Here is a 24,682-nt window from a genome sequence, read left to right as displayed (position 1 = left end):
CCTATGTTGGGTGCATATATGTTTATCAGTGTTATATCTTCTTGATGGACTGTTTTTTTAAGTATTATGAAATGTCCTTCTTTGTCTCTTTGTATTGCCCTTGCTTTGAAATCCGTTTTGTCTGATATGAGTACTGCTACCCCAGCTCTTTTTTCAGGTCTGTTTGCTTGGAATACTTTTTTATATCCCTTTACTTTCAGTCTATGTAAATCTTTTGTTTTGAGGTGTGTTTCTTGTAGAAAGCAAATATGTGGGTCCTGTTTTCTTATCCATTCTGTTACCCTATGTCTTTTAATTGGAGCATTTAATCCATTTACATTTAAGGTTATTCTCAACATGTATTTATTCATTTCCCTTTGTACCTCTGTTCCTCTACTCTTTATGTATATATATATATATAATTTTTTTTTCTCTTTCTTTTTCTTAGACTATTCCCTTTAGCAACTCTTGCAATGCTGGTTTGGTGGAGATGTATTCTTTTAGTCTTCCTTTGTCTGAGAAACTCCTTATTTCCCCTTCTATTTTGAGTGAGAGCCTTGCCGGGTCGAATATTCTTGGTTGTAGGCCTTTGTTTTTCATTGCTTGAAATATTTTTGACCATTCCCTTGTGGCTTGTAGTGTTTCTGTTGAGAAATCGGTCGACAGCCTTATTGGAGCTCCCTTGTAAGTTATTTGCTGTTTTTCTCTTGCTGATTTTAGGATTCTCTGTCTTGGAATGTTGCCATTTTAACTATGATGTGCCTTGGAGTGGGTTTTGGGGGGTTCCTCTTTATTGGAACTCTCTGTGCTTTCTGGACTTGCATAACTCTTTCTCTCATCAGGTTGGGAAATTTTTCTGTCACTATTTTTCCTATCAGTTTATCTATTCCTTGTTCTTCTGATTCCTCTTTGATTCCGATTACTCTTATATTGCTCCTCCTTATGCTATCCTGCAACTCCCTTATCTCTTCTTCATACTTTTTAAATCTTTTTTCATTTTGCTGTATCGTCTGAGAATTTTTTCCTACATTGTCCTCTTACTCACTAATACGATCCTCTGCCTCGTTTAGTCTGCTTTTGACTGATTCTACTGTGTTGTTCAGTTCAGAGATTGCATTCTTCATTTCTTCCTGGTTCTTGTTGATAGTTTCTATGTCTTTCTTTATGCTGGTGTAGTTCTCTGCAAGTTCCCTGTAATTTTCTTGCAGCTGTTGGTAACTTCCTTGGAGGTTGTCGTAGTTGTTTTTGAGGTTGTCGAGTATATTTAACTTCTTCACCATCATTGTTTTGAATTCCATGTCTGACATTTGGGCTATGTCTATTCCACCTGCCTTTCTTTCTGGGGATTCCTCTTTCCTTTTTACATTGCGAGGTTGTTTCTGCGTCTTACCATGTTGGATTCTTCTGGGTTTTTTTTTATTTTTTGGGTGATGGTCTGCTTTGACTTCCCTCCTTTGTGGTGTGAGATTCTTTATTGGAGATCTGTGGGTTTCAGTGGTTCAGTCTCTTTGATCTCCTGAGCCTGATGTTCTTGTGGTACCCTTTATGTCATTTGTTTATGCTCTCTGGTTATATTTCAGGTGGTTTTTGTTAGGATCTTCCTTCTGGCTAGTTGATTGAGAGTCACTCTAGCCACTTTATCTTGAATCCTTTTGTGGAGGTGTCAGTTCAGCCTTTGTGTGTTGTCTTGTTTTTCTGTATCCACAGCTGGTCTACTGAGATGGGTCAGAGGTTCCTGTTCCTTGCAGCAGAGGGCCCCCGCATGGCGCGTTCCTTAAGGGCCTGTTGGAGCTAGCCAAGGTGTCCTTCCCGGCATGCCTGTTAGCTGGTAAGGCAGCCCGAGAGCTTGCCTCAGGCCTACGGCACTGTGCTCCGGGAGTTGGTCTCTTGCCTGCCAGTGCTGGGCCCCAGACACTCGTGCACAGTGGAAGTGAGCGATTGGTCCTCATTGATGTCAGCGGGATGTTTTTGCGCATGCACGTCCGTGCTAGCCCAAGGCGACCCGGGAGCTAGCCTCAGGTCTGCTGTGCAGTACTCAGAGAGTTGGTCTCTTGCCTCTTAGGGTGGGGCTCAGAACACTTGTGCTCAGTAGAAGTGAGTGTCTGTGAGTCCCTGCTGCCTGCTGTTGTGGCGCTGCAGCCGCCCACTGTTCCCGCACCCACCTGGACGGGCACGAGCAGAGCCTGAGCAAATGCTTTGCGCTCCTGCCTGGCACTTGGGCCTGGCGCCCACTGGAGCTGGCCAGGCGCGACTGCACACAGTCTTCTGCGTATCCAGTGGGCCCTCTCTGCGCCCGTTGGGGCACTGATCTTATATCTGTTGGGGTGTGTCCGAGGGGCACCTGGGCTCGCGGCCCTGCACACCTGGGCCAGTGAATGAGGACACTTCCCTATGCGCGCCCGCGACCCAAGGGGAGGGTGGGGAGTGAGCCAGTGCACTTCTCCACCTGCGCTCCTCAAGAATGTCCTATCACCCCCAAACTTCCCCCCACTCTCCACAGTTCACAAGAGAAAAATATCAAGGAAAAATGACGATTTCACTTGCTCAGCAGCACTGTCTCCCGTCTTCCAGCGCCAATGCCGCCTGGTCAATTCCCGACTCTGCCAGCAGGCAGAGATCCGCTTTCCTCCTGACTCCTCTCTGGGTAAGCCTGTGGTCGCCAAAAAGCCTTTGTGTCCTTTCAGCCGCAGCTCAGGCAGCCACCCCAATCAGGAATCCCGTTTTGTCCCTTTTTCTTCCACTATCCTCACGCAACAGGTTGTTCCCAGATGGCTTTTCTCTAATCCAGCAGTGCCAAGGCTCGACTCCTGCCAGTGTCCAGCTGCTCACCAAGATGTTCTGTCTGCAATTAGTCCAAACTACAGACGGGTCTCGGGAGCCTGAGGGCGCAGCCTCCCCTCACTTCTCCGCCATCTTCCCTCTCTTCCTTATTAATTTCTTGTATTGTTTCTATACACTCTCTTTTCAAATCTTTTTCTAGCCTTTGGCCTTTAAGTCTTTCTGCTTACTTTGGATTCAGTTTGCTGTTTTTAGTTTCTTAACGTAGAAGGTAGAGTTAACTACTTAAGGTTTTTCTTCTCTTTTATTCTAGGTGTTTACAGTGTAATTTCCCTTGTGCTGCTTTAGCAGCATCCATAAGTTTTGGCATGTTGTGTTCTCATTTTCCTTCTCCTTAAAGTATTTTTTTTAATTTTTCCTTGTGATTTCTTTGCAATAGTGAGTTGTTTAGTGTTGTTTAATTTCCAAATATCTGTGAACATCTCACATTCTCTTCTCTTATTGACTTCTAACAATTCCATTATGGCTGAGAATGTATTTTTTATGATTTAATTTTCTCTAACTTGAAGTTTGTCTTATGGCCTAACATATGGTTTATCCTGGGCAATGTTCCGTGTGCACTTGAGAAGAATATATACTCTGCTATTGTTGGGTCATGTGTACCGGTTTTTCTTGAGTCTAGTTAGTTTATAGTGTATTTTGAGTCATATATATATATATATATATATACATATATACATATATATATATATATATATATTTGTTGATAATCTTGATCTTGAAGATGGTGTAGTTTAAGGGTTTTTTTTGTTTGTTTGTTTGTTTTTTCAGTCAGTCTAGCTGGTGTAAACATTGTTCTGGCCCTGTATGTGGATTGGGTACTACTTCCTCCAATCTTTTCAAGTGTTTTCCCCATCTCTGGTTTTGGGTAGTGTCTTCACATGAATATAGTGGTCAGTACTTTGCTGACTGCTCAAGGGGGTTCTTCTGCGGGTCTTCAGGGTTTTCTCTTTTTGCAGTTCTCTCCTTGCCAGTTCTTGGTCTTATGAATTCTAGCTGCCTTGTACCCTTCAACTCAAGGGGCCCTCTGGTTCCCACCTGGGTTTCCTCTCCCTGTATTACAACCTTAAAAATCTCGACAGTAAGGTGGCTCACCTGTTTTCTGTCTTTCTTTGTTTTCTTTAGCTTTTTGAAATCGTTGTTCTATTACAGTTGTCCCATTTCCCCCCATCGCACTCCCCTGTCCTTCCCACGCCCCTACAGTCATTCCCTGCCCTGCTGTTCATGTCCATGGGTCATTTATACTAGTTCCTTGACTAGCTGCTTCTAATTGTTGTTTTCTATTTCTCAAGGATCATTGTCCTTCATTTTCTGTCTAGAATCTGTGTGTTTTGTTACTTCAGGCTAGAAGATAAATTCTGATGTATTTTTTGTATCCTCACCTGAAGATATTTTTTTCATTGCTTTTAGAGAGAGAGGAAGTGAGAGAGAGAAACGTCCACGAGAGAGAAGCATCTACTTGTTACCTCCTGCACATGTGCCCCTACCAGGGATCACATGTGCCTGATGGGGCTGGATCAACAGGTATGTAACTGCAACCCAGGAGCATGCCCTGACTGGAAATCAAACTCGCAACCTTTTGGTTAAGGGAGGACACTCTAACCAATGGAACCACACTGGCCAGGGCTCAGGTCTTTTTATGCATAAAAAATATTAAGTTTAAAAATCACTAGGAGCTTCTAGGTTAGTGGTTTCCAACCTTTCCATTAGCTGATTCTCATCTTATTTCATTCATGTTTTACCCAAGGAAACCATTTTTGATATATGTTGTACTCTAAGCAAAGTACAATAATTAAATCATAGTTAAGGTTTGCCTTGCTTATTTCCATTAAATGCATAATACATAATAAGGTATATAACTCCTAATGGGAAGGTGGTAATAGTTATTATTGTTTATCCCTTTTTTTTCTTGTTAAATACTTAATAACGTATATGACTCCCCATGGGAAGGTGGTGAGTACACAGAAGGTAGACCACACAGAAGATAAACGACGTTTCAGTGAATCTGGGCTGCTTTGTCACGGTTGATGGAGGATTGGCTACCTAGGTAGGGTTTGAGAATAGAGTGGGGGCACTAATGAGATGCACATGTCCTCACTTAACTTGTCAATGTGTTTTGTGACTTTAAGTGAAATGACATGTAATGAAAGCGATTTTACCCCAAGATAATTGATATAAATAAGAGTGACTTTCTGCAGCATCTCATCAACATTATAATGAAACGCTGTTGAACAAAATAGCATTCAAGGACCTGCTGTATATTTCTTTAGGCTGTGGGAACAAGAAAATAAAGTTGACCAATAATAATCCGTGAATAGAGAGAAAGGAAGAGCTTCAAGATCACAGAATATAGAGAAAATTGTGGTCCCCTTTACAGTCTCTGGGGCCCTGCTTGTTCCTCTTTTGATGTTTCTGTTCCCCTCGGTGATTTCATGTACGCTCTTTCCATGTTTCCATGAATGCCTGGGAGCTCTTACTTCACCTTTGGGTGGTCTCCTAGGTTTTCTACCTCGCCTCTCCTTCTCTGCAAACTAGAATGGATCTGCTCTCTCGTCCATTTTAGCAAGATAACACTTCCTGCTTTCCTATGACTTACATAGGAATGCATTTAGAAGTCTTATTCATAATAGAATATGAAAGCCTTAATCTGCCTTGGGGGTTATGCCCTTCTCAGTGTAGCAGACACCTGTGTAGAGAAAATTGTTCAATTTCTGGCACTTTGATGACAAAAGATCATACAAGGAGTTAGCATAGAAAGGGAATATTTAGAACAGAACACTTTCCCAACTCCTTAAACCACAGCACACAGGATGCTGCTTTTGTTACCTACAGACAGGTAACCTCAGTCACTGCTGCCCTGTCTCCTGAAGTCCCTACTTAGTAGTAAAGTACTGAGGGCTCCGTGTAGGAAATAAAACTTTTTATGTTTCAGAGAATGAGGGGTTTATATATTTCTCCAACCATGCCCCTTAAGATTAAAGTGTTTTGCAATCATATATGGCTCTAGTGGTCTGGCCACCAATGCCCAGAGAGAAAGGAGAAACCGCACAGGTTTTGAGAAACAAAAACCTCCTCTTGTCTCCTAGTAATTCCCAAAAGCCAGATGTGCTGCCATGATGTCACATTGAATGCTAATGCAGAAGCCAGAGAATCTCATGGAGGAATGAGCTGCTTCTATCTAAAAATGCACTGTATATAAGTATGCTGTGCTTCTGTTTAACAATCACTTCCTTCCCCCACTAGCTGATCTTCTTTCCTGCTAATGTTCTGTGCTTCCTCAGATATAACCAAGTTGGCTACATCTGCTCTTCAGAAGTTTGTGGCTGAGCAATGCATTGACATTAAATATCTGAGGATGTCTTCCTCAAATAGCAAGATCTCTCTGCCCTCCTGACCTTTTTCTATTTTGCTAAACAAACAACAAAAAAGTGAGTTTTGATCATTGCTGAGATTGACTTTTTAATATGTTAAAACCTAGGTTAAGAACTTGATGATGAAATGAATGTACTAGTCTCCCTTTTCTGTTTATTGTAGTGTGAAGTTATTTTCTAAGAAGTGGTCAGTTTTCTCTGAGGTAAGCTTTGCTTTTTTTGGGTAATTGGCCACCTTTGAGAAAAGGATAACATGCAGGCATGTTATCAGAGGTGTCACTCCATTTTGTCTGACATAAGCTCCTCTATTATTTTCTGTCTAATTTCATTTTCCATGAATTGTTTTCCTGCATGGATGAACAATGATTCTAACAGCCTCTCTGAGATTAAATGTGTGGCTTTAAAGGTATGGAGCACAGAGAGAGTGTAAGGTCATAGATCCAATGTAACCAAGTTCAGGTTAGCACCTCTGTCCACAGGCAACCTCTTCTTCTCAACCCCTCACTAAAGAAAAGGGAAGACTGTCTTAGAAGTCAGAGCAGGGCTAGGGCACATCAGGGCAGCTGAGGTCATGTGTACACAGATGGAAATGCCAAGACTCTGTTTAACACTAAGTAAGGAAGGTGCTCTGGTTCCTCCTTTGTTGAGTCTCGTCTCAGGATTCCTCAGTACCGGTCACTGAGTAGGGGACCTGGTAAAATATTGTACTTATGCGCTCCCACCCAGGTGGGACTGAAACTAACAGAATCCACTCATCTGTCAGTGTGGGTACATAACTCCATCTGGCTCGCCACGAAGGATGTTTACATGTACATGGCAGTGTTGGGCCAGGTGGGGATTCAAGGAAGGTGGGCCCAAGGCCTAGTAGCAACAAGTGCTCTAACACAGAGAGAGGTTTAGATTTAGAATCCCATGCAGTTGTCATCACGAGGCCCTGTGGAGTAAAGCCCCAGCCATCAGTCTGGAATTCAGAGCCCTTCTGCTTAGAAGAGGGCTGGGGAGAACAAGGCAGGGTTTGTAGTACTGGGCAGTGGGGGATGGGGCTTGGGAGCAAAATGAGAGCCACCTTCTCAGATTCTAGGTTCTGGTTTACTTTTGAAGCAAAAGCAAAATGCCCTTATTCCCAAGCCCCTGGGTGAAGAACTGGTAAAAATACTCTTTATTCTGCTTCCAGCCATGACTAGTTTGGGAGACTGAGAAAGAGCTTAATCCTCCTACTGGTGGAAATGTAATGGCCCCACTTTGGACACAGAAGGCTGAGAACTTGACTATGCCTGGTAGGTTGGAACATCATTCATCACCAGGGTGATTAGTTTTGGTCCAAGTGGGACACATATCTAGGGTTATGGCTAGGAGAGACCCTTGGAGACACTAACCGCGAAATTTCAATCAAGACAATATGGAACTTTGAACTTGCAATGCCCTGTCACAGGAAGTACCTCATATGCTTTCATAAGAACCCCAATATTTAGGCATTATTCTCCCCATTTCACAGCTCAGACAATTGAGGCTTAGAGATACTGACTAAATGCTGAAGGCCATGCCGTTGGTGGACACATGGGGCCATGCAGTCCAGTTGGAGAGGTCACGATGGGGAAAGCTCCATAACGCAGGGCATGGAGCATGGTTTGGCAGAAACAAGCTGGCAGCGAGGTGGGACCCAGAGTGCTGACTTCAGCGACTGCAGAGACAAAGCTGGTGAGCTCTGATGTCAGGGAAGAATTTGTTTGTCTCCTGCTCAGTGTGAACAAGTCTGGGTCCTTTGGTATCAAGGGGAGAGAGTCGCAAGCACTGCCCTGTAGACAGGAAGAGGAATGACAGAACTCTTTCACATCACATTTAGCCGAAGAGAAAGCATTAGGCCAAGCCCTCGTTGACTATACGTAGGCTTAGAAATCTTCCACCAAAACCTTATAAAGTGAAAGGGGGCTCTACTAATAATTTCCCTAAGACAATGGCACAAATTGGGACCTATTGCAGACACATCAGAATGAATAATTACTTAAGCTATGAGCACAATGGATCCACAGCAAGCTGGGTATACCCTCAGATATTCCAGGATGCTGCAGTCTCAGACAGGCCAACTCCCTCCCTCTCCTCCAGGGGAAGACAAAGTCCAGTTCCACTGTGGACCCATGGATGATGTCAGACCCTTGTTGCAAAAACCATACCCACCGCTTCTGCAAGTTCAGAAAACCTGGGAAATATCCCAGACGTTTTGGAGTTTCCAACAGTGTGTGTGGGTGAAAGATCGGGGATTTGTAAAAGAATTACACGATTAGGAAGCCAAAAGACCTGGGTTCTATAGATTTGCTGTCTTTTTTCTTTGGGGGAAGCTAATGTTGGTAAAGTGTAATCCCGTGCTCTTGTCTTCACTTCTTTTTTATCTGTAAAATAAAAATATTAACCTTTGTTTTCTTAAAATCAAAAGGAGCAATAATAAAATAAAAATATTGCTCCCATAGAAGAGCAGAGTGTTGAAGTATTGCTAATTTGTAGGGCCAGAGTCATATGACAGCAGTGGGAATGATTTTTCTTTTCTTCTGTGGGACTGGGAGCTCAGGGCTAGTAGCAGGAAAGAACCTGCTCTGTAAGGTTGAGCGCTTTGGTGAGTAAGAGGGGAAGCAGAGCCCTGATGCAGGTGTCCTCACTGTGACAGTGTCTCCTGAAGAGAGGATAAGGAAGAGGGATACTGCAGGAGCCACATTTGGGTATGTGGATGGTTTTAGAATTTTATATCCTGATCTAAGAGATACAATCTGAGCTTCTCCTCACCAATGGATGGGAATGCTCTTCAGTTCTTTTTAAAGCCTTGCCTAGATAGGTTTCAAGTTTCTTTTCAGGCACTCCCCAAAGAGCTCTGCTATGTGCCTGCATCAGTTGATGTGAGCTCATGGTGGGAACCTGGAACGCAAAGACACCTTCTCTGCACCTACCTATGTGAAGAACCCAGCCCTACATAAGCCAGGCCCTGGCAGCAGTTTGAGAGCCACAGTCGACATTACTGTGTGCTCCCTTGATGAACAAAGCTCCCTCCCTAGCTCCTCTCCCTCTTCTTTGAATCTGTTTTGCTTCCTCTCTTGATTTCTACCTTGAGGGGGTGGGGCAAGAAGCCCTTCGCCAGTGACACAGGCAGCCAATAAACACATATTCCAGAAACACCCTGTCTTAATCTGTGCAGTCTTCTGTAACAAAATACCACAGAACTGGTGGCATGTAAACAACAGAAATTAAATTCTCACAGTGTTCTGGAGGCTAGAAGTCCAAGACCAGGGAGCCAGCATGGTTAGCTGAGGGTCATCTTCCTGGTTTCTAGCCTTCTCTCTGTGTCCTCACATGGTGCAAGAGCTAGGGAGCTTGCTGGGGTCCCTTTTATAAGAGCATTAATCCTATTTGTGAGGGCACCATTCTCATGACCTAACTGTCTCTCTAAAGCCCACCTTCTAATGCTGTAACACTGGGCATTAGGATTTCAACATATGTAACTTAGGAACACACAAACATTCGGGTCATAGTACTCAGGCTCCTTGCATTGCAGGTGGAACTCTCTCCCTATTCCAAGTTTTATAGCAATACTTCAGAGATCATGATGGGAAACTCTCTTGTCTACGGCAGAACCAGGGAACTTCACAGGTGGGCAATACATGAGAAAGTCAGACTGCTTTGAAGGCCCAGAAGACAAAGGGCCAGCTATGACACATAAATGGAAGGCAGTCGAGGAAATAAATAGTTTCTGCATGCGCTTTGGTTCTAAAAATAAAATAATTCAAATTTCTAGTAATACATATTGAAACCAATTTAAATCTATGCTAGGAAAAATCATGTTAGGGTTTGTTGAAGAGAAGGTTGTACCTCGGAATAATCTCAGATATATCACAGGAATTATTTTGGCTGAGACAATTGGTATAAGTTGTGGCCATAGCTAGGTGCATTGTACTTATACACCTTGAAGGAGCATTTCACGGACATCACTTTTCTTATTATCTGAGTGTGAATTGAACAGTTAATTTCTTGGATAAGAAGCAGATCGACTCAGAGTTTTGTTTCTTTGCATTGTCTCTTAGGTATGTGGATGGTTTTAGGGTTTTATATCCTGATCTAAGAGACACAGACTGAGCTTCTCTCCTTCTCTTTCTATTCGTGGGACTTAGAGAAACTGGCTAAGAAGTGGACCTCATAGTAGACATTAGGCTTAAGAGAAAGCAGTCAAAGTGGAGGATTTCCTATAAAACCTGAGAAATAAATTGGAGTCATTTTTGCTTCATTAGTCAAGGATGAGGTGATTCCCCAAGGAGAAGTCTTATTTCTATGTCATTTCCTTCACAAACCCTCCATTGAAGCTGAGATGATAGAAGATATTGACATTTCTACCACTAAGGCACCGCCGAGTTCCACATGGTCTTAGCTACATCATCTCAACTACCTGAGAATGTGGGTGGCTGTAACACCCTCCTCGGTGAAATGGGCCATCAACGTGCTTCTGAGGGTCTACGTACAATTAGGCAGTAATACCGTCTCTTTGGTGAGTGTAAAGTTGGGGTTTTTGAACCCAAATGCACATTCTTCTCTGGAAAAATAAGAAGGAAATGCTGTCCCTTTGAATCTTGGCACCATGTTCCCCCTACCTACCGCTAGGGTTATCTTCTTCAGGGAATCAGAGCAGTAGTACTATCAGCTCCTTCTGCGTTCCTGGGTGAATATGAAGACAAGACAATCAAAGGAGCTAACAAGAATTGTTATCACAAGGAATCTTTGACTTGTATCTTCACTACTTCTTGCTGCTTTAGTTCTTGTCTTTCCACTACCTCAAGCATCACCTGCTGATGAAGATAATGCCAAAGCCACCGGCAGAAGGGCAAGAAGCCTGGGGCTTCATTCAAGGTCCCTTTGATGTCTCTTACAATGAACATGCTCTGGTCTGAACCTCTAGTCAATGTCTTCAATGGCTCTTCTACCACATAGGTCGTTTCAGTTTTAACTGTACCTCTAAGAGCCAAGTTAGGAGTGGATTCTTTGCTGCTCTCTGAAAATCAAGTATTCAAGAGAAAGAAATTGTACTTATTTTCCCTGACCAGAATTTCCATAAATACGTTGTGACCCACGCTATAGTTGTTCTCCTTTCCACTTCACAGTAAAAATCATATCCTGACTTCTGCCTCTTAGAGGACGAACCAAGCATACTTTTCCATATTCTTTCTGCTAACTATAACTAAAAACTCTGGAAATAATATATATTTATCAAACAACAGAAGATTCTGAAATGTGGAGAGAAGGCAGACTACCGAAAGGCCTCAGAATGCAAAAATAAATGACAAAATGATGAATTTCCTCGTCTTTCTTTTTGCTTCACATATCACAAACTTAGCTGAAGAGGCCAGCAAACTGAAAACACCAACAGATATGAACAACAGTCACAAAAGCCCCAAGAGAGGTGTGGACAGAAAACTAGCCTGGCAGGACAGAAACTTTTATACAATAACCACTTTACCACAGCCAACCACCACAGGGAAAATCTATGGCCTCATCCCCACCCATGCAAGAAAAGGCTGAGTGAGAGAAGACTAGGTTTCCACCTACACAAATATTTAATAGGGGTTCCACACCCAACCTCCCAAAACTGGAGTGGTGTCAGAGAAAGCTGAGTAGAATCAGAGCTTGATCTCTGTTAGCTGATAATGAGGCCTCCCTTAAACACACGTGTGAGTGGAGACCACGTGAAGAGCCACGAGTTCAAGGCCCATCTGGCAGTAACAAGATGGCTTTTTCCTTCTCTTCTGTGGTAGTCAAAGGAGGCCTGATGGAGAGTCAGTGGCTTTCATCAGCACCCAGTGCTAACAAAGCCAACCATTTATCTGTGTTGTCAGTAACGTCATTAAAACGATCTGACAAAGGCTTGAAAGAAGACATCACAAAAATACGCCAATAAGCAATTGTTGTACATGAAACCAATAGAAACTCTCAGCAAAGAAATAAAAGTTTTAAGCAAAGAAGCATAAGATATGAAATACAAACAAAAGGATAATTTAGAACTGAAAAGTACAATGCTGAAACTTTAAAAAGCACAATGGATAGTGTCCACAGCAGCAAAAAAGAGTGATAGAGGAAATAATCGGTGACCTTGAAAATAAAGCAATAGAAATTTCCTCATCTGAAAAACAGAGAGAAAATAGACTTAAAGAAAATTAAGAGAGCCTTGGGGATTTGGAGGAATATAACTCACGGTCAAACATTGATATCATTGGAATCCCAGAAAGGAGAGGAGAAAGAGGACATGCTGGAAAAGTAGCCATACAATGAAAGCCTCCAAAGTGCCGTAAAATGTATAAACCTATAGATTTCAGAAGCTGAGTTGAATTCTAAAAGGGATAAATCCAAAGAAATCAATACCAAGATACAACATACGCAGACCTCTGAACACTAAAGACAAAAATAAAAATAAAAAAGGAAATCTTGAAAACCATCAGAAGTCATGGAGGCCAGAAAGAAGTGGCATAACGTTATTCAAGAGTTGGGAAAAAACTGTAAACCAGATTTGTATATGCAGTAAAATATCCTTCAAGAGTGAATTGGACATCAATACATTTTGAAATAAAGGAAAAGAAAGAAAAATTGTTGTCAGTAGACTCATCCTGCAAGAATGGCGAAAGAAAATTCTGAAGAAAGAGAGAAATATTGACAAAGGGAACCTTGGGTCACAACGGAAAAAAATGCAACAGACCAAAATATAGAGGTAAACACAATAGGCTTTCCTTTTCCTCTTGAGTTTTATAAATTATGTTTGATGGTATACCACAATTTTATCATTGTCTGAAGAGGTCCTAAATGTAAGTATAAAAGATACTTCAGATAATTATGTTATAAATGGGTAAAAGTAAAGGATTACAAGTAGAAATAAGGTCTCTAAGCTTTACTTGAACAGGTGAAGTGATGCCGTCAGTATACTGCCAAATATATAAATGTATTTGGTACTTATAGTATCTACAACTACCAGAGATGTCTCAGAAACTATCACAATAGTAAGCTCCAGGAGTCAGTCACTCCACTGAAACAACCATTAAGCTGGCAAAAGCAATCAGAGTTAACTATTTCAGAACTCTGGAACCCGATCAGACCCAATAACTAGGGAGTGCTTGATGAAGGGCAGCTGAACTAACTTTGGTAATAGCGCTGTGAGTGTGAACCAGCTACCATTCTCTACCTCAACCCTGCTGCTTTCTACCTTCCTAGAACAGTTGGCTGGTGCCAGGGAAATGGTGAGGCCTTAGAAAATGTTAGGGCTATGTATTTTGGCTGGTCTGGTGGTTCCCTGAGTGACCAGTGAAGACTGTTCCCTTTGTTCCACCCCCCTCTGGCTTCAGCGGCTTCCATGGCAACATCTATCAGATGATATAAAAATAAATACATCTCACACACATTTTAAAAAAAAATCCATTCGTGTCAGGACATCTCTGTCAGCTCACAAGCTGATGACAGAGATAATAGAACAGAAACGTTAGTAACCACAGACAACAAGGAATACAGATTTTGCAAAATTAATTTGGAAAAGTCACTTCAAACAATGGATGACTACAACTCCCAAAATACAAAAAAAAAAAAAAAAAAAAAAAAAAAAAAAAAAAAAAAGCTATCTCTAAGGAGGGCAAGAATCTGACTTTCAGAGTTAGCTCATTATAATACTCAAAATGTCCAGTTATCAACAAAAAAGTATAAAGCATACAAAGAGGCAGGAAGATATGGCTTTTAACAGAGGTAAAAATGTTAGAACATATTTCTGAAAAAGTCTGAATATTGGAATTATTAAAAATGATAGATCAACCACAATGAAATATCACTTCACACCTATCAGAATGGCTATCATTTGAGAAAGGGGGACTCATTTGCACTGTTAGTGGGAATGCAGATTGGCACAGCCACTGTGGAATACAGTATGGAGATACCTCAAAATATTAAAAATAGATCTGCCTTTGTAATCCCACTCCTGGGAACATATCCAAAGGGACTCAAAGCACTAATTCGAAAGGACATAAGCACCCCTACATTTATTGCAGCATTATTTACAATCACCAAGATGCGGAAGCAGCCCAGGTGCCCATCAGTAGATGAGTAGGTAAAAGAACTATGGGACATTTACACAATGGAATACGGTTAAGCCGTAAAAAAGGAAGAGAAAGCAAGTTTTATCCTTTGTGACAGTATAGATAGACCTGGAGAACATTATGCTAAGTGAAAGAAGCCAGTCAGAGAAAGATGAATACCATATGATTTCACTCATACATGGAATCTAATGAAGAAACGGAACTAACAAGCAAAATAGAGACAGACTCATAGATAGAGAGCAGGATGACAGCTAAGTGGTGAGGAGAGGGTAGTGGGGAGGAATTGAACAAAGAGGGAAAGGGACTCATGGACATGGACAACAGTGTGGTGATTACGGAGGAGGGGGCTACAAGGGGACTCAATGGTAATGGAAAGAAATACAATAAGAATAAATTAATTAATTTTTAAAAACGGCCAGACTTTTCCGAGGTGGTTTTATCATTATATTTCCACCAGCAATAATCCAGTTTCTCGGGGTTCGTGTTGTCACAGTGTTTTAGTTTGGCCATTCTGATAGGATATAGTGATAGCACATTGTGGTTTTACTTTACATTTTCTTAACGGCTAATAATGCCAAACATCTTTTGATGTGCTTTTTTGCCATCTTATTTGGGGAAATATCTCTTCATGCCTTTTGGCCATGCTCCAGTTGGATTGTTTGCCTTTTTACTGTTGAATTTTCAGAGTACTTTGTGTACTCTAGCTCCTAGTCATTTCTCAGATACGGAGTTCGAAAATATTTTTTCTACGGTGAAACTTTTCTTTTCATCTGCTTAGCAGTCTTTCACAGAGCAAAATGTTTTCAGTTTGCTAAGTTCCAGATTATTGATTTTCTCTTTAATGAATTGTGTTTTAGGTGTGAAACCAAGAACGTTTTGCCTAGCCTCAGTTCCTAAACATGTTCCACTGTGCTATTTTTTTCTGAAACGTTTACAGTTTTATATTTTACATCGAAGTCCATGATCCATTTTGAGTTAGTTTTTGAATAAAGTGTTAGACTTAGGTTGAAGTTTATTTTTTTTCCCATGGCTGTGCGATAGCTGTAGCATCATTTGTTGAAAGACTATTTTACTGAATTCCTTTTTCTCCCTTGTCCAAACCAGTTCAGAGGAGTTATATGGGTCAGTTTTTGCATTTTCTGTCTGGTCCCTTAATCCATGTCTCTGCCCGTCTTCCATCATAACCTTCTTCGATTAGATAGATCTTGATTCCTCCCACTTTTTCCATTTTTTTCCCCTCCCAACATTGGCTTAGGTATTACAATTCCTTTTTTTTTTTTTTTTTTTTTTTTAATGTGAAGAGATTTTTTGAGATGCAGGGGAGGTTTGCTGGCTTATTTATTTATTTATTTATTTAGCTTTTATTTTTTTATCCCTCTAAAGTTTTTTGTTTGTTTGTTTATGTGTTATAGCTGTCCCACTTAATTCACAATTGCTTCCCCCCACCCTGCCCACCCCTTTTACCATAGTCAATCCCCACCCCATTATCCATGTCAATGGTCATTTATACATGCTCTTTGACTAGACCATTCCCCTTCTTACCCCACTTCTCTCCCTCCCTGCTCCCCTCTTGTCACTGTGAACCTGCTCCTTGCTTACATGCCTCCGGTTCAGGTGCTCGTTTGTTTGTGTTGTTCATTAGTTTCCTGTATTAGGTGATAGCATATAATATATATAGTATTTGCTATCATCCATTAAATCATCCTTGCAGCCCTGGAAGGAATCCCACTTGATCGTGGTGTATGATCCTTCTAATGTGTTGCTGCATCCAGTTTGCCAATATTTTGTTGAGGATTTTAGGATCTCTGTTCATCAACGATATTGACCTGTAGTTTTCTTTCTTTGTGGTGTCTTGACCTGGTTTTGGAATTAGGGAAATACTGGCCTCATAGAAAGAGTTTGGAAGTCTCCCCTCTTCTTGAATTTTTTGGAGTAGTTTGAGAAGGATAGGCTATAGTTCTTCCCTAAATGTTTTATAAAATTCGCCTGTGAAGCCATCCGGTCCACGGCTCTTGAGTGCTGGGAGTTTTCTGATTACTGTTTCTATTTTCAATACTTGTTATCGGTCCATTCAGGCTTTCTGCTTCTTCTTGATTCAGTTTTGGAAGGTTATATGTTTCCAGAAATCTGTCCATTTCATCTAGGTTGCCAAATTTCTTGTGATACAGTTGTTCGTAGTAATTTCTTACAATCCTTTGTATTTCTGTGGTATCGGTTGTGATTTCTCCTCTTTCACTTTTGATTTTATTTATTTGGGTCCTCTCTCCTTTTTTCTTGATGATCCTGGTTAAAGGCTTGTCGGTGTTCTTTATCTTTTCAAAGAACCAGCTGCAGCTCCTACTCTTGTTGCTCTTTTGAATTGTTTGGTTAGTCTCTATGTCATTTAATTCTGCTCTCATCTTGATGATTTCCTTCCTTCTACTCGCTCTGGGCTTTGTTTGTTGTTGTTCCTCTAGTTCTTGTAGCTGTAGGGTTAGATGTTTTATTTGAGATTCTTCTATCCTTTTTAGGTAGGCCTGTGTTGCTAAGAACTTTCCTCTCAGGCCTGCTTTCGCTGTATCCCATAGGTTTTTGGTTGTTGTGTGTTCCTTTCCATTTTTTTCCAGAAACTTCTCGATTTATTCTTTGATGTCATTGTTAACTCATTCATTATTTAATAGCATATTATCCATTCTCCATGAGTTTGAAAGGTCTTTGCGTTTTTTCCTTAAGTCCTTTTTATTCGTCTTTCTCTGACTGGCTTATTTCACTTAGCATAATGTTCTCCAGGTCTGTCTATACTGTTACAAAGGGTAAAAACCTGCTTGCTCTTCTTTTTTACGACTTAGCAGCATTTAAAACGAAATGCCCCATACTTCTTTTATCTACTCATCTACTGATGGACACTTGGGATGCTTCCGTATCTTGGTGATTGTACATAATGCTGCAATGAACACAGGGGTGCTTATGTCCGTTCAAATTAGTGTTTTGTGTCCCTTCGGATATATCCCCAGAAGTGGGAACATTGGGTCAAAAGGCAGACCTATTTTTAATTTTTTTGAGGTATCTCCATACTGCATCCCAATCAGCATTCCTACCAACAGTACAGGAGGGTTCCCTTTTCTCCACATCCTCACCAGCACTTATTGCTTTTTGACTTATCGATGATAACCCCTCTGACAGGTGTGAGGTTATATCATATTGTGGTCCTCATTTGCATTTCTCTGATGATCAGTGACATTGAGCACCTTTTCATATGTCTATTGGCTATCTGTATGCCTTCTTTGGAGAACTGTCTATTCAGCTCCTTTGCCCACTTTTTAAGTGGGTTACTTGGGTTTTTGGTGTTGAGTTTTGTAAATTCTTAATGAATTTTGGATATTAACCTCTTATCAGATGTATTGGTGGGTATGTTCTTCCATTCTGTGGGTTGTCTTTTTATTTTGTGGATGTTTTCCTTTGCTGTGCAATAGCTTTTTTAGTTTGATGTAGTCCCATTTGTTTATGTTTTCTTTTGTTTCCCTGGCCTGGGGAGATATATCCAATAAAATATTGCTACAAGCCATGCCTGATATTTTATTGCCTAGGTTTTCTTCTATGACTTTTATGGTTTTAGGTCTAATATTTAAATCTTTAATCCATTTTGAATTTATTTTTGTGTGTGGTGTAAGAATGTGGCCTAGTTTCATTTTGCTGCATGTATCTGTCCAACTTTCCCAAGACCATTTGGTGAGTAAGCATTCTTTAGTCCATTGTGTGTGTGCTTGCTTCCTCTGTCACATATTAATTGAGTGTAAAGGTGTGGATTTATTTCTGGGCTCTCTGTTCTGTTGCACTGATACAGGCATGTGCTTTTTTTATGCCAGAGCCATGCTGTTTTGAATACTATGGCTTAATTGTATAGTTTCACATTAAGTAGCGTGATTTCGCCAACTTTCTTCTTTTCTCTCAGGATCCCTGTTGCCTTTTGCGGTTTCATCTCAACTTTTAAATATTTGTTCTAGCTCTGTGAAATATGCCATGGGTTCTTGATGGAACTTGTGTTGAATCTACAGATTGCTGGGTGGCTTGGACATTTTAATGATGCTAATTCTTCTTATGCTTGAACACAGTATGTGTTTCCACTTGTATCTTCTTCAATGTCTGGTAATTTCCTGAGAAGAGGTCTTTTACATCCTTGGTCAGGTTTATTGCTAGGGATTTTATATTTTTTGAAGCAATTGTGAATGGACTTGTTTTCTCAGTTTCCCTATCCGTTAGTTCGTTATTGGCTTGTAAAATGCAACTGATTTCTGGATATCAATTTTGTACCGCGCTACTTTGTGAAATTCATTTATCCATTCTAGTAACTTCTTGTGGAATCTTTGGGAGTCTCTATGTACAAAAACATTTCATCTGCAAAGAAAGACAGTTTTACTTCTTTCTTTCCAATTTGGATGGGTTTTATTTTTCTTCTTGTCTGATTGCTATGGCTAGGATTTCCAGTACTACGTTGAATAAGAGAGGTGAAAGTGGACATCCCTGCCTTGTTCCTCATCTTGAGGGGAACATTGTAGTTTTTGCCCATTGAGTATGGTGCTGGCAGTTGGTATGTCATATATGGCCTTTATTATGTTTAGGTATGTTTCCTCTATTCCCATTTTGCTGAGAGTTTGTATCAAAAATGGGTGCTGGATTGTATCAAAAGCTTTTTTTGCATCTATTGATATGATCATGTGGTTTTATCCTTCATTTTTTAAATAGGTGAATCACATTTTTTGATTTGTGAATGTTGTGCCAACCTTGCATTTCTGGAGTGAATCCCACTTGATAAAGATCTGTGACCTTTTGGATGCATCGCCATATTTGGTTTGCTAATATTTTGTTGAGGATTTTAGCATCAGTGTTCATCAGGGACTTTGGGCTATATTTTTCTTCCTTTGTAGAATCTTTTACGAGGTTTTGGAATTAGAATAATGCTGGTCTCATAATATGAGTCCGGGAGTCTTCCCTCCCCTTCAATTTTATTTTAAAATGTTTGAGGAGAGGTGTTAGTTCTTCTCAGAATGTTTGGTGAAATTCACCTGTGAAGCCATCTGGTCCAGGGCATTTGTTTGTTGGGAGGTTTTTAAAGATTATTATTACTGCTTCAATTTCACCAGGTGTAATATGTCTACTAAGATTTTCTGATTCATCTTGATTTGTTTTTGAAAGAGTGTGTGTTTCTAGGCATTACTCCATTTCGTTCAGGTTGTCCAGTTTGTTGGCATATTTTATTGTTGTTCGCAATATCTTTTTTATAAGTCTTTGTATTTCTTTGGCGTCAGTTGTTATTTTTCCGCTTACATTTCTGATTTTATTCATTTGCATCCTTTTATTTTCTTGATGAGTCTGGTGAAAGGCCTGCCAATCCTTCTTATCTTTTCAGAGAACCAATTCTTAGATATATTAATCTTTTGTATCTTTTTTAGATTCTATTTTATTTATTCCAGCTGTGATATTTATTATTTCCTTCCTTCTGCTCACTTTGGGTTTTGTTCGTTATTCTTTTTCAAGTTCCTTTCAGTGTAAAGTGAAATCGTTCATTTGAGCTTTTTCTTGTTTTTTTTGAGATAGGCCTGCAATGATATGAATTTATTTCTCAGGATTGCTTGCTTTCCCAGTGTTTTCACAGAGTGTGAATTGTTGTGTCCTTATTTTCGTTTGTTTCAAGGTATCTTTTGATTTCTCCCTTGATGTCATTGTTGACCCATTCATTGTTTAATAACATACTTATGTCTTAATATGTGGTCTATCCTAGAAAATGTTCCATGTGCACTTAAAAAGTACATATAGTCTGCTGCTTTGGGATGAAATGCTCTGAAGATATCAATTAAATACATTTGGTCTAATGTGTCATTTAAGGCCGCTCTCTCCTTGTTGGTTTTCTGTATAGAAGATCTATCCATTGAAGTCAAAGGGGCGTGAACATTTCTGACTCTGTCTGTATTCCTGTAGGGTAGTTTGTTTTTAAAAATCAACACATAAAGTTATCATACAACACATAAAGTTATCATACAACCCAGTTATTGCACTCCTCACATTCATCCCTGAGAAATAAAGACTTGTATTCCTACACAACTGTAATAGCATAAACAATAAAACTTTCTAAAAAAATAACTCTGTAATGGTCTCTATCGTGTATTTACATGTAAGTTAGCACATCGTGAATCAGTAAGGTGACAATCAGCAGGCCATTGCAAGGTTAGAGAAATAGACCAAATCTCTCTGCCAAACATAGATCACAACTTGAAGTGAACTTTGTAGTTTTCTACAACAAATACTCTAATACCATTTTCTATGATAAACATCCATGGTCTCAAGGTGGAACAATTAACAACAACAACAACAAAACCAAACATTTCAATGTCCTCTAAATGTTTTTGTTTTAGCTAAGGAGACTGATCAGCACATCTTTAAAAAACAAAAAAGAAAACAAAACAAGTAAGTATAGATTCAACTTAAAATTTACTTTAAAGGTTATGTAAATATTAGTTGACCTTCTCTTGTCTTTCTAAGCAAAAGTTAATGGTTAGTTTATCACATAACAAACTCAAAAGCAGCTGCTTCCACTACAGTCCCTGCTATTGAATTTTAAGGCATCAAGTCTTGACATAATTTGCATCAAGCCTGGATTAAAGATGTCTAAAACGTATCATTTTCTTAGCCCACTTTATGACCTAGAAAAGCTTATTTGGACACAAACGTTCTGTGAGACAGCCTTTTCATTATTCAGGTAAATATCAGGTAACATTTTCTAATAATAATAATAATGAGGGTGAGATGAAACTTGGAAGTGATGGATGCATTATGACAGATTGTAATAATGGTCACGGATGTGTGCTTACGCTGAAACTCATCAAGTTGTATACGTTAATATGTACAGCTTTCTATATGTCAAGCATATAAAATGATTTTTAAAAAGAGCTGTTCAAAAGGGAGTAGGTTGCTTGGAAAGTAACAAGTTTTTTTGCTTCAGCGAAAGTATTAAATAACCTTCCTAGAAGTTTGAGGAGAGCATATCTAATATCTAATTCAATTAGAAGATTCAGAACGGGCCAGCCCAAGGGTACCATCGACACCGAGTGACACTGTCCTTACTTTCAAATGCTGGTGCCTCATGAGTCCTTCCACTGTTTCTCCTCACCCTGGAATTGGGGACCATTGAAACTGTATTCAGAGAAAATTATAAATGTATATCTTTTAGGCACAGAACTCATAGAAATGTGCATAAGCCAAACTGTAATGTTGATCAAGACTCTAACCTGAGGCTTTTATTTCTTGTCTCTCGTTCCAGTTCAGACGTTACCTGCTCCTTCCGGTGTCCACACTCCTGCCTCTGAATTCCTGTGTGGTACAGGCATAAAACTGGAGAACCTGTCAGTGCAGGAGGAAATTCCTCCATTCATCAGGCAGCAGGTTTCCTTCAAAAACTTTCTTCTTCCAGGAGAGGCTGCATGAAGTCCATCGCCTCTTCACTTTAGTCTGAAGAATCAATTAAAGAGGATCAGGAAGCTGGGGGACCGTCACTCCGAGGCCCGGGAGGGAGAAAAATGCTCTTTGTTTTGCCTTTGTTTCCCTCCAGCTGGAGGGCGGCCTGGATAAACAGCTGCTGGGAAACTCACTGGGTGGCTTGAGCCTCTTTATTTGTTAATTGCAAAGCAGTGGAGACAAAATTGCGTCCAAGAACTGCAGCTATGAGGAACAAGTCAAAGGTAAGGAAGAGAGATTAAGCAGAGTAAGCTACCTCATATACCCTCTGCTGCCTTTTCCTCCAAATGTGGTTCTCCAGAGGCAGCAGCTGTTAACATTGAATTTACTTCATCAAGCAAGGTGAATTAGGGAGAGCCCCATTTAGGGAAAGTACCTGCAAATCACCCACACACCTGCTGCCACCTATTCATCAATGTAAACCTGTTCTAGTTTTTTTTTTTTTTTTTTTTTTAAGGCTGGTCTTCCTGGAGTGACACTGGCCTCATTTCAGCCAACTATTATTATCCCCATTTACAGATGAGAAACATTGCTATGTTCTTGTCTAATACCGGAAAGCTAGGGATTTAGAACATGGTCGGTACCCTTTGAGAAGCTTAATGCTTCCTTAAAAACTTTGTGCCAGATTTCTCCCTCTTGCTTTTCCTGAGTTGCTTTTTACACTGCCTGGTGTCTTGGGAGGCTGGCTAGTGAACTATATGAGGCCTTGCCCTCCAGATTCCAGGTGGCATCAGCCAGGAGGATCCCTGAGGAGATCAGAAAGGGGAGGAGAGCAGGTTCCCTTCAGACCCATGTGGAGCGGTGCTGGGTGGACCCCACCATCAGTATCTCTCCCTCTAGGCGCCCCTTTCTCCTCACTTCCCCTTCCAGGTGCTGGGAGCTCAGTATACCTGGGTGTGGTGAGGGCTTACCTGTCACAAAGGCAGGAGTAAACTTCCCTTTTCGTTGTGATCTTCCTGTCTTCTGCCTACACTTCTTTGAACAGACCACTTTATTAAGCACTGCTTAAATATCCTAACTTTGAACTATCCTAACCGTCTGTTTCCCGGAACCCTGAAACAAGTGTCAATCTTACATAAAGCAGACAACTGTTTGAGAGAATATAACATACTAACTTGTTGTTAAGAACTGTAGCTTTCAAAGATGGAGGAATTGTGAAGAATCGATATGCAAGATCTCTATCAAGCCCAAGGGCCACTATGGCATGGACGTGCCATTTATGATCCAGGAGAAGCTTCTGTGTCCCTCAAGCCTACTACATAGGACTCAGAGCACAATATTAAAGAGGCTTTCTTTTGTCTTTGTTACAGCTTCCCCTTGACACGTGATTTTGAAAGAAACCATCCTATATAGGTGAAGAATGGCTGTCAAAGTTACTGCTGTAGTGGAAGGCAGTGAACCCTATATTTTCTTTTCTGGAAAGAAGGTACCTGAAAGTTACAGGGGTTTTCAACTACCTGTGATGAGGATGCCCAATGTGATGGCAGAGTGGGAGGCAGGGAAAGGTCAAGTGCAGACCTAGGAAGTAAAGATGGTATATGGAGTCTGCTCCGCCTACCCCCAATGCATTCTTCCAATGTTTAGAACTCGACCTTCATCTTTCACAAGAACAGCTCAAGAAACAAAATGGAGGCAACCTGTGTTCCCAATCCTTATGGTTCAGCAGCATAATGAAGTGTGCAGGATTGTAGTGAAAACTGTGCAGAAACATGGGAACGGTGTACGATATAAAATTGAATAAAGTAGAACATGAAGCAGTGCATATGCCATGGTTACATCTGAAAAGATATACATGTACACAGATTCTGGAAGGACACAACAGCAACAAAAATCTAGTGTGTTGGAGTGATAAAGCTCTAGGTTTCCTTTCTCTGATTTTTGGTCTTTTGTGTCTTTGTTGGAAGAGATAGAGGGCCTCTCTTTTGAGATTTTTTATTTATTTATTCTTAGAGAAGGGAAGGGAGGGAGAAAGAAGAGAGAAACATTGGCGTGAGAGAGAAACATCGATCGGTTGCCTCTCTTACAGGTGCCCCAATGGGGACCTGGCCTGCAATCCAGGCATGTGCCCTGAGCAGGAATTGAACCAGTGACTTCTCACTTTAATGGATGATGCCCAACCAGTTGAGCCACACTGGTTAGGGCACTACTTGGCCTCTTGACCCATTGTATATCTTGCTCAGAATGCCAGGACTAAAACATTTTTATTTTAATCAGAGTTTCTCTCAACTCAGGGATTCCTTGAATCTGCATGTTTATTCCCAAGTAACTTATTGAAATCCCTTACTTGCTATTAAGTTGAAACCTGAGCCTGCCAGTAGTACCTGCATGTGGGTATCCCTTCCAGATTTTTCATGAAATTTACCCTGAGGGCCCTCATGGGTGGGCTCCCTTCCTCTTTTGAATGCTGATTCTTACATTGGTTTGGCCATATCTCTGCAGGGCTTTTCTTAAGGGACAAAGGAAGCGTTTAAGGCCTGTCTCTGAAGTATTGTTATTTCCAAACACAATTCTTTTATTTTTTACTCTTTTCAAAGCAGCAGAAATGCATACGTTTTTGCAAAGAGATGAGAGGTTGTTTAGCTATTGAACTATACTTTGGCTATTACAATAACTAATGATTAGACGAGGGGATTACCCTGGAAAGGGCTACCATTTGAAAACTTCGTCTTTTTCATAAAGTAATTAAAAATGATTGCAGACAAGTTTCCTCTTCTTCTCTTCCCCCAGCTCCCTACTATTCTTTTTGCTCACTCCTCTCTCCCTCCCTAACCTGAACTTGATTGACTAATTCATGAGGTATCTTGACCCCCTTCTTCCTTGCTGCCTCTTACCAAAGGATATGGGAAGCCAGAGTTTCTGGTGGCCAGGGCTGGCCACGTGACCCAATTATGGCCAAGGAAACATAAATGG

General features: G+C 40.6%; 1 protein-coding gene across 1 annotated transcript in view; it reads left to right on the top strand.

The window, feature by feature from the left end:
* Window positions 1-7,753: 7,753 nt before the first annotated feature.
* LOC149990063 (A-kinase anchor protein 4-like) overlaps window positions 7,754-24,682 on the top strand; it is a 41,097-nt gene continuing 24,168 nt past the window's right edge. Inside the window, exons 1-2 of the mRNA XM_090265684.1 lie at window positions 7,754-7,886; window positions 21,579-21,700. Coding sequence (XP_090121810.1) covers window positions 7,754-7,886; window positions 21,579-21,700 — 255 coding nt within the window. The remainder of the gene's footprint in view (window positions 7,887-21,578; window positions 21,701-24,682) is intronic.

Source organism: Furipterus horrens, unplaced genomic scaffold, assembly GCF_987537825.1.
Source record: "Furipterus horrens unplaced genomic scaffold, mFurHor1.1.pri manual_scaffold_31, whole genome shotgun sequence".
NCBI classification, from domain to species: domain Eukaryota; kingdom Metazoa; phylum Chordata; class Mammalia; order Chiroptera; family Furipteridae; genus Furipterus; species Furipterus horrens.
Note: the sequence above shows the minus strand (reverse complement) of the source record. Positions and strands in the feature narration are given on the sequence as shown.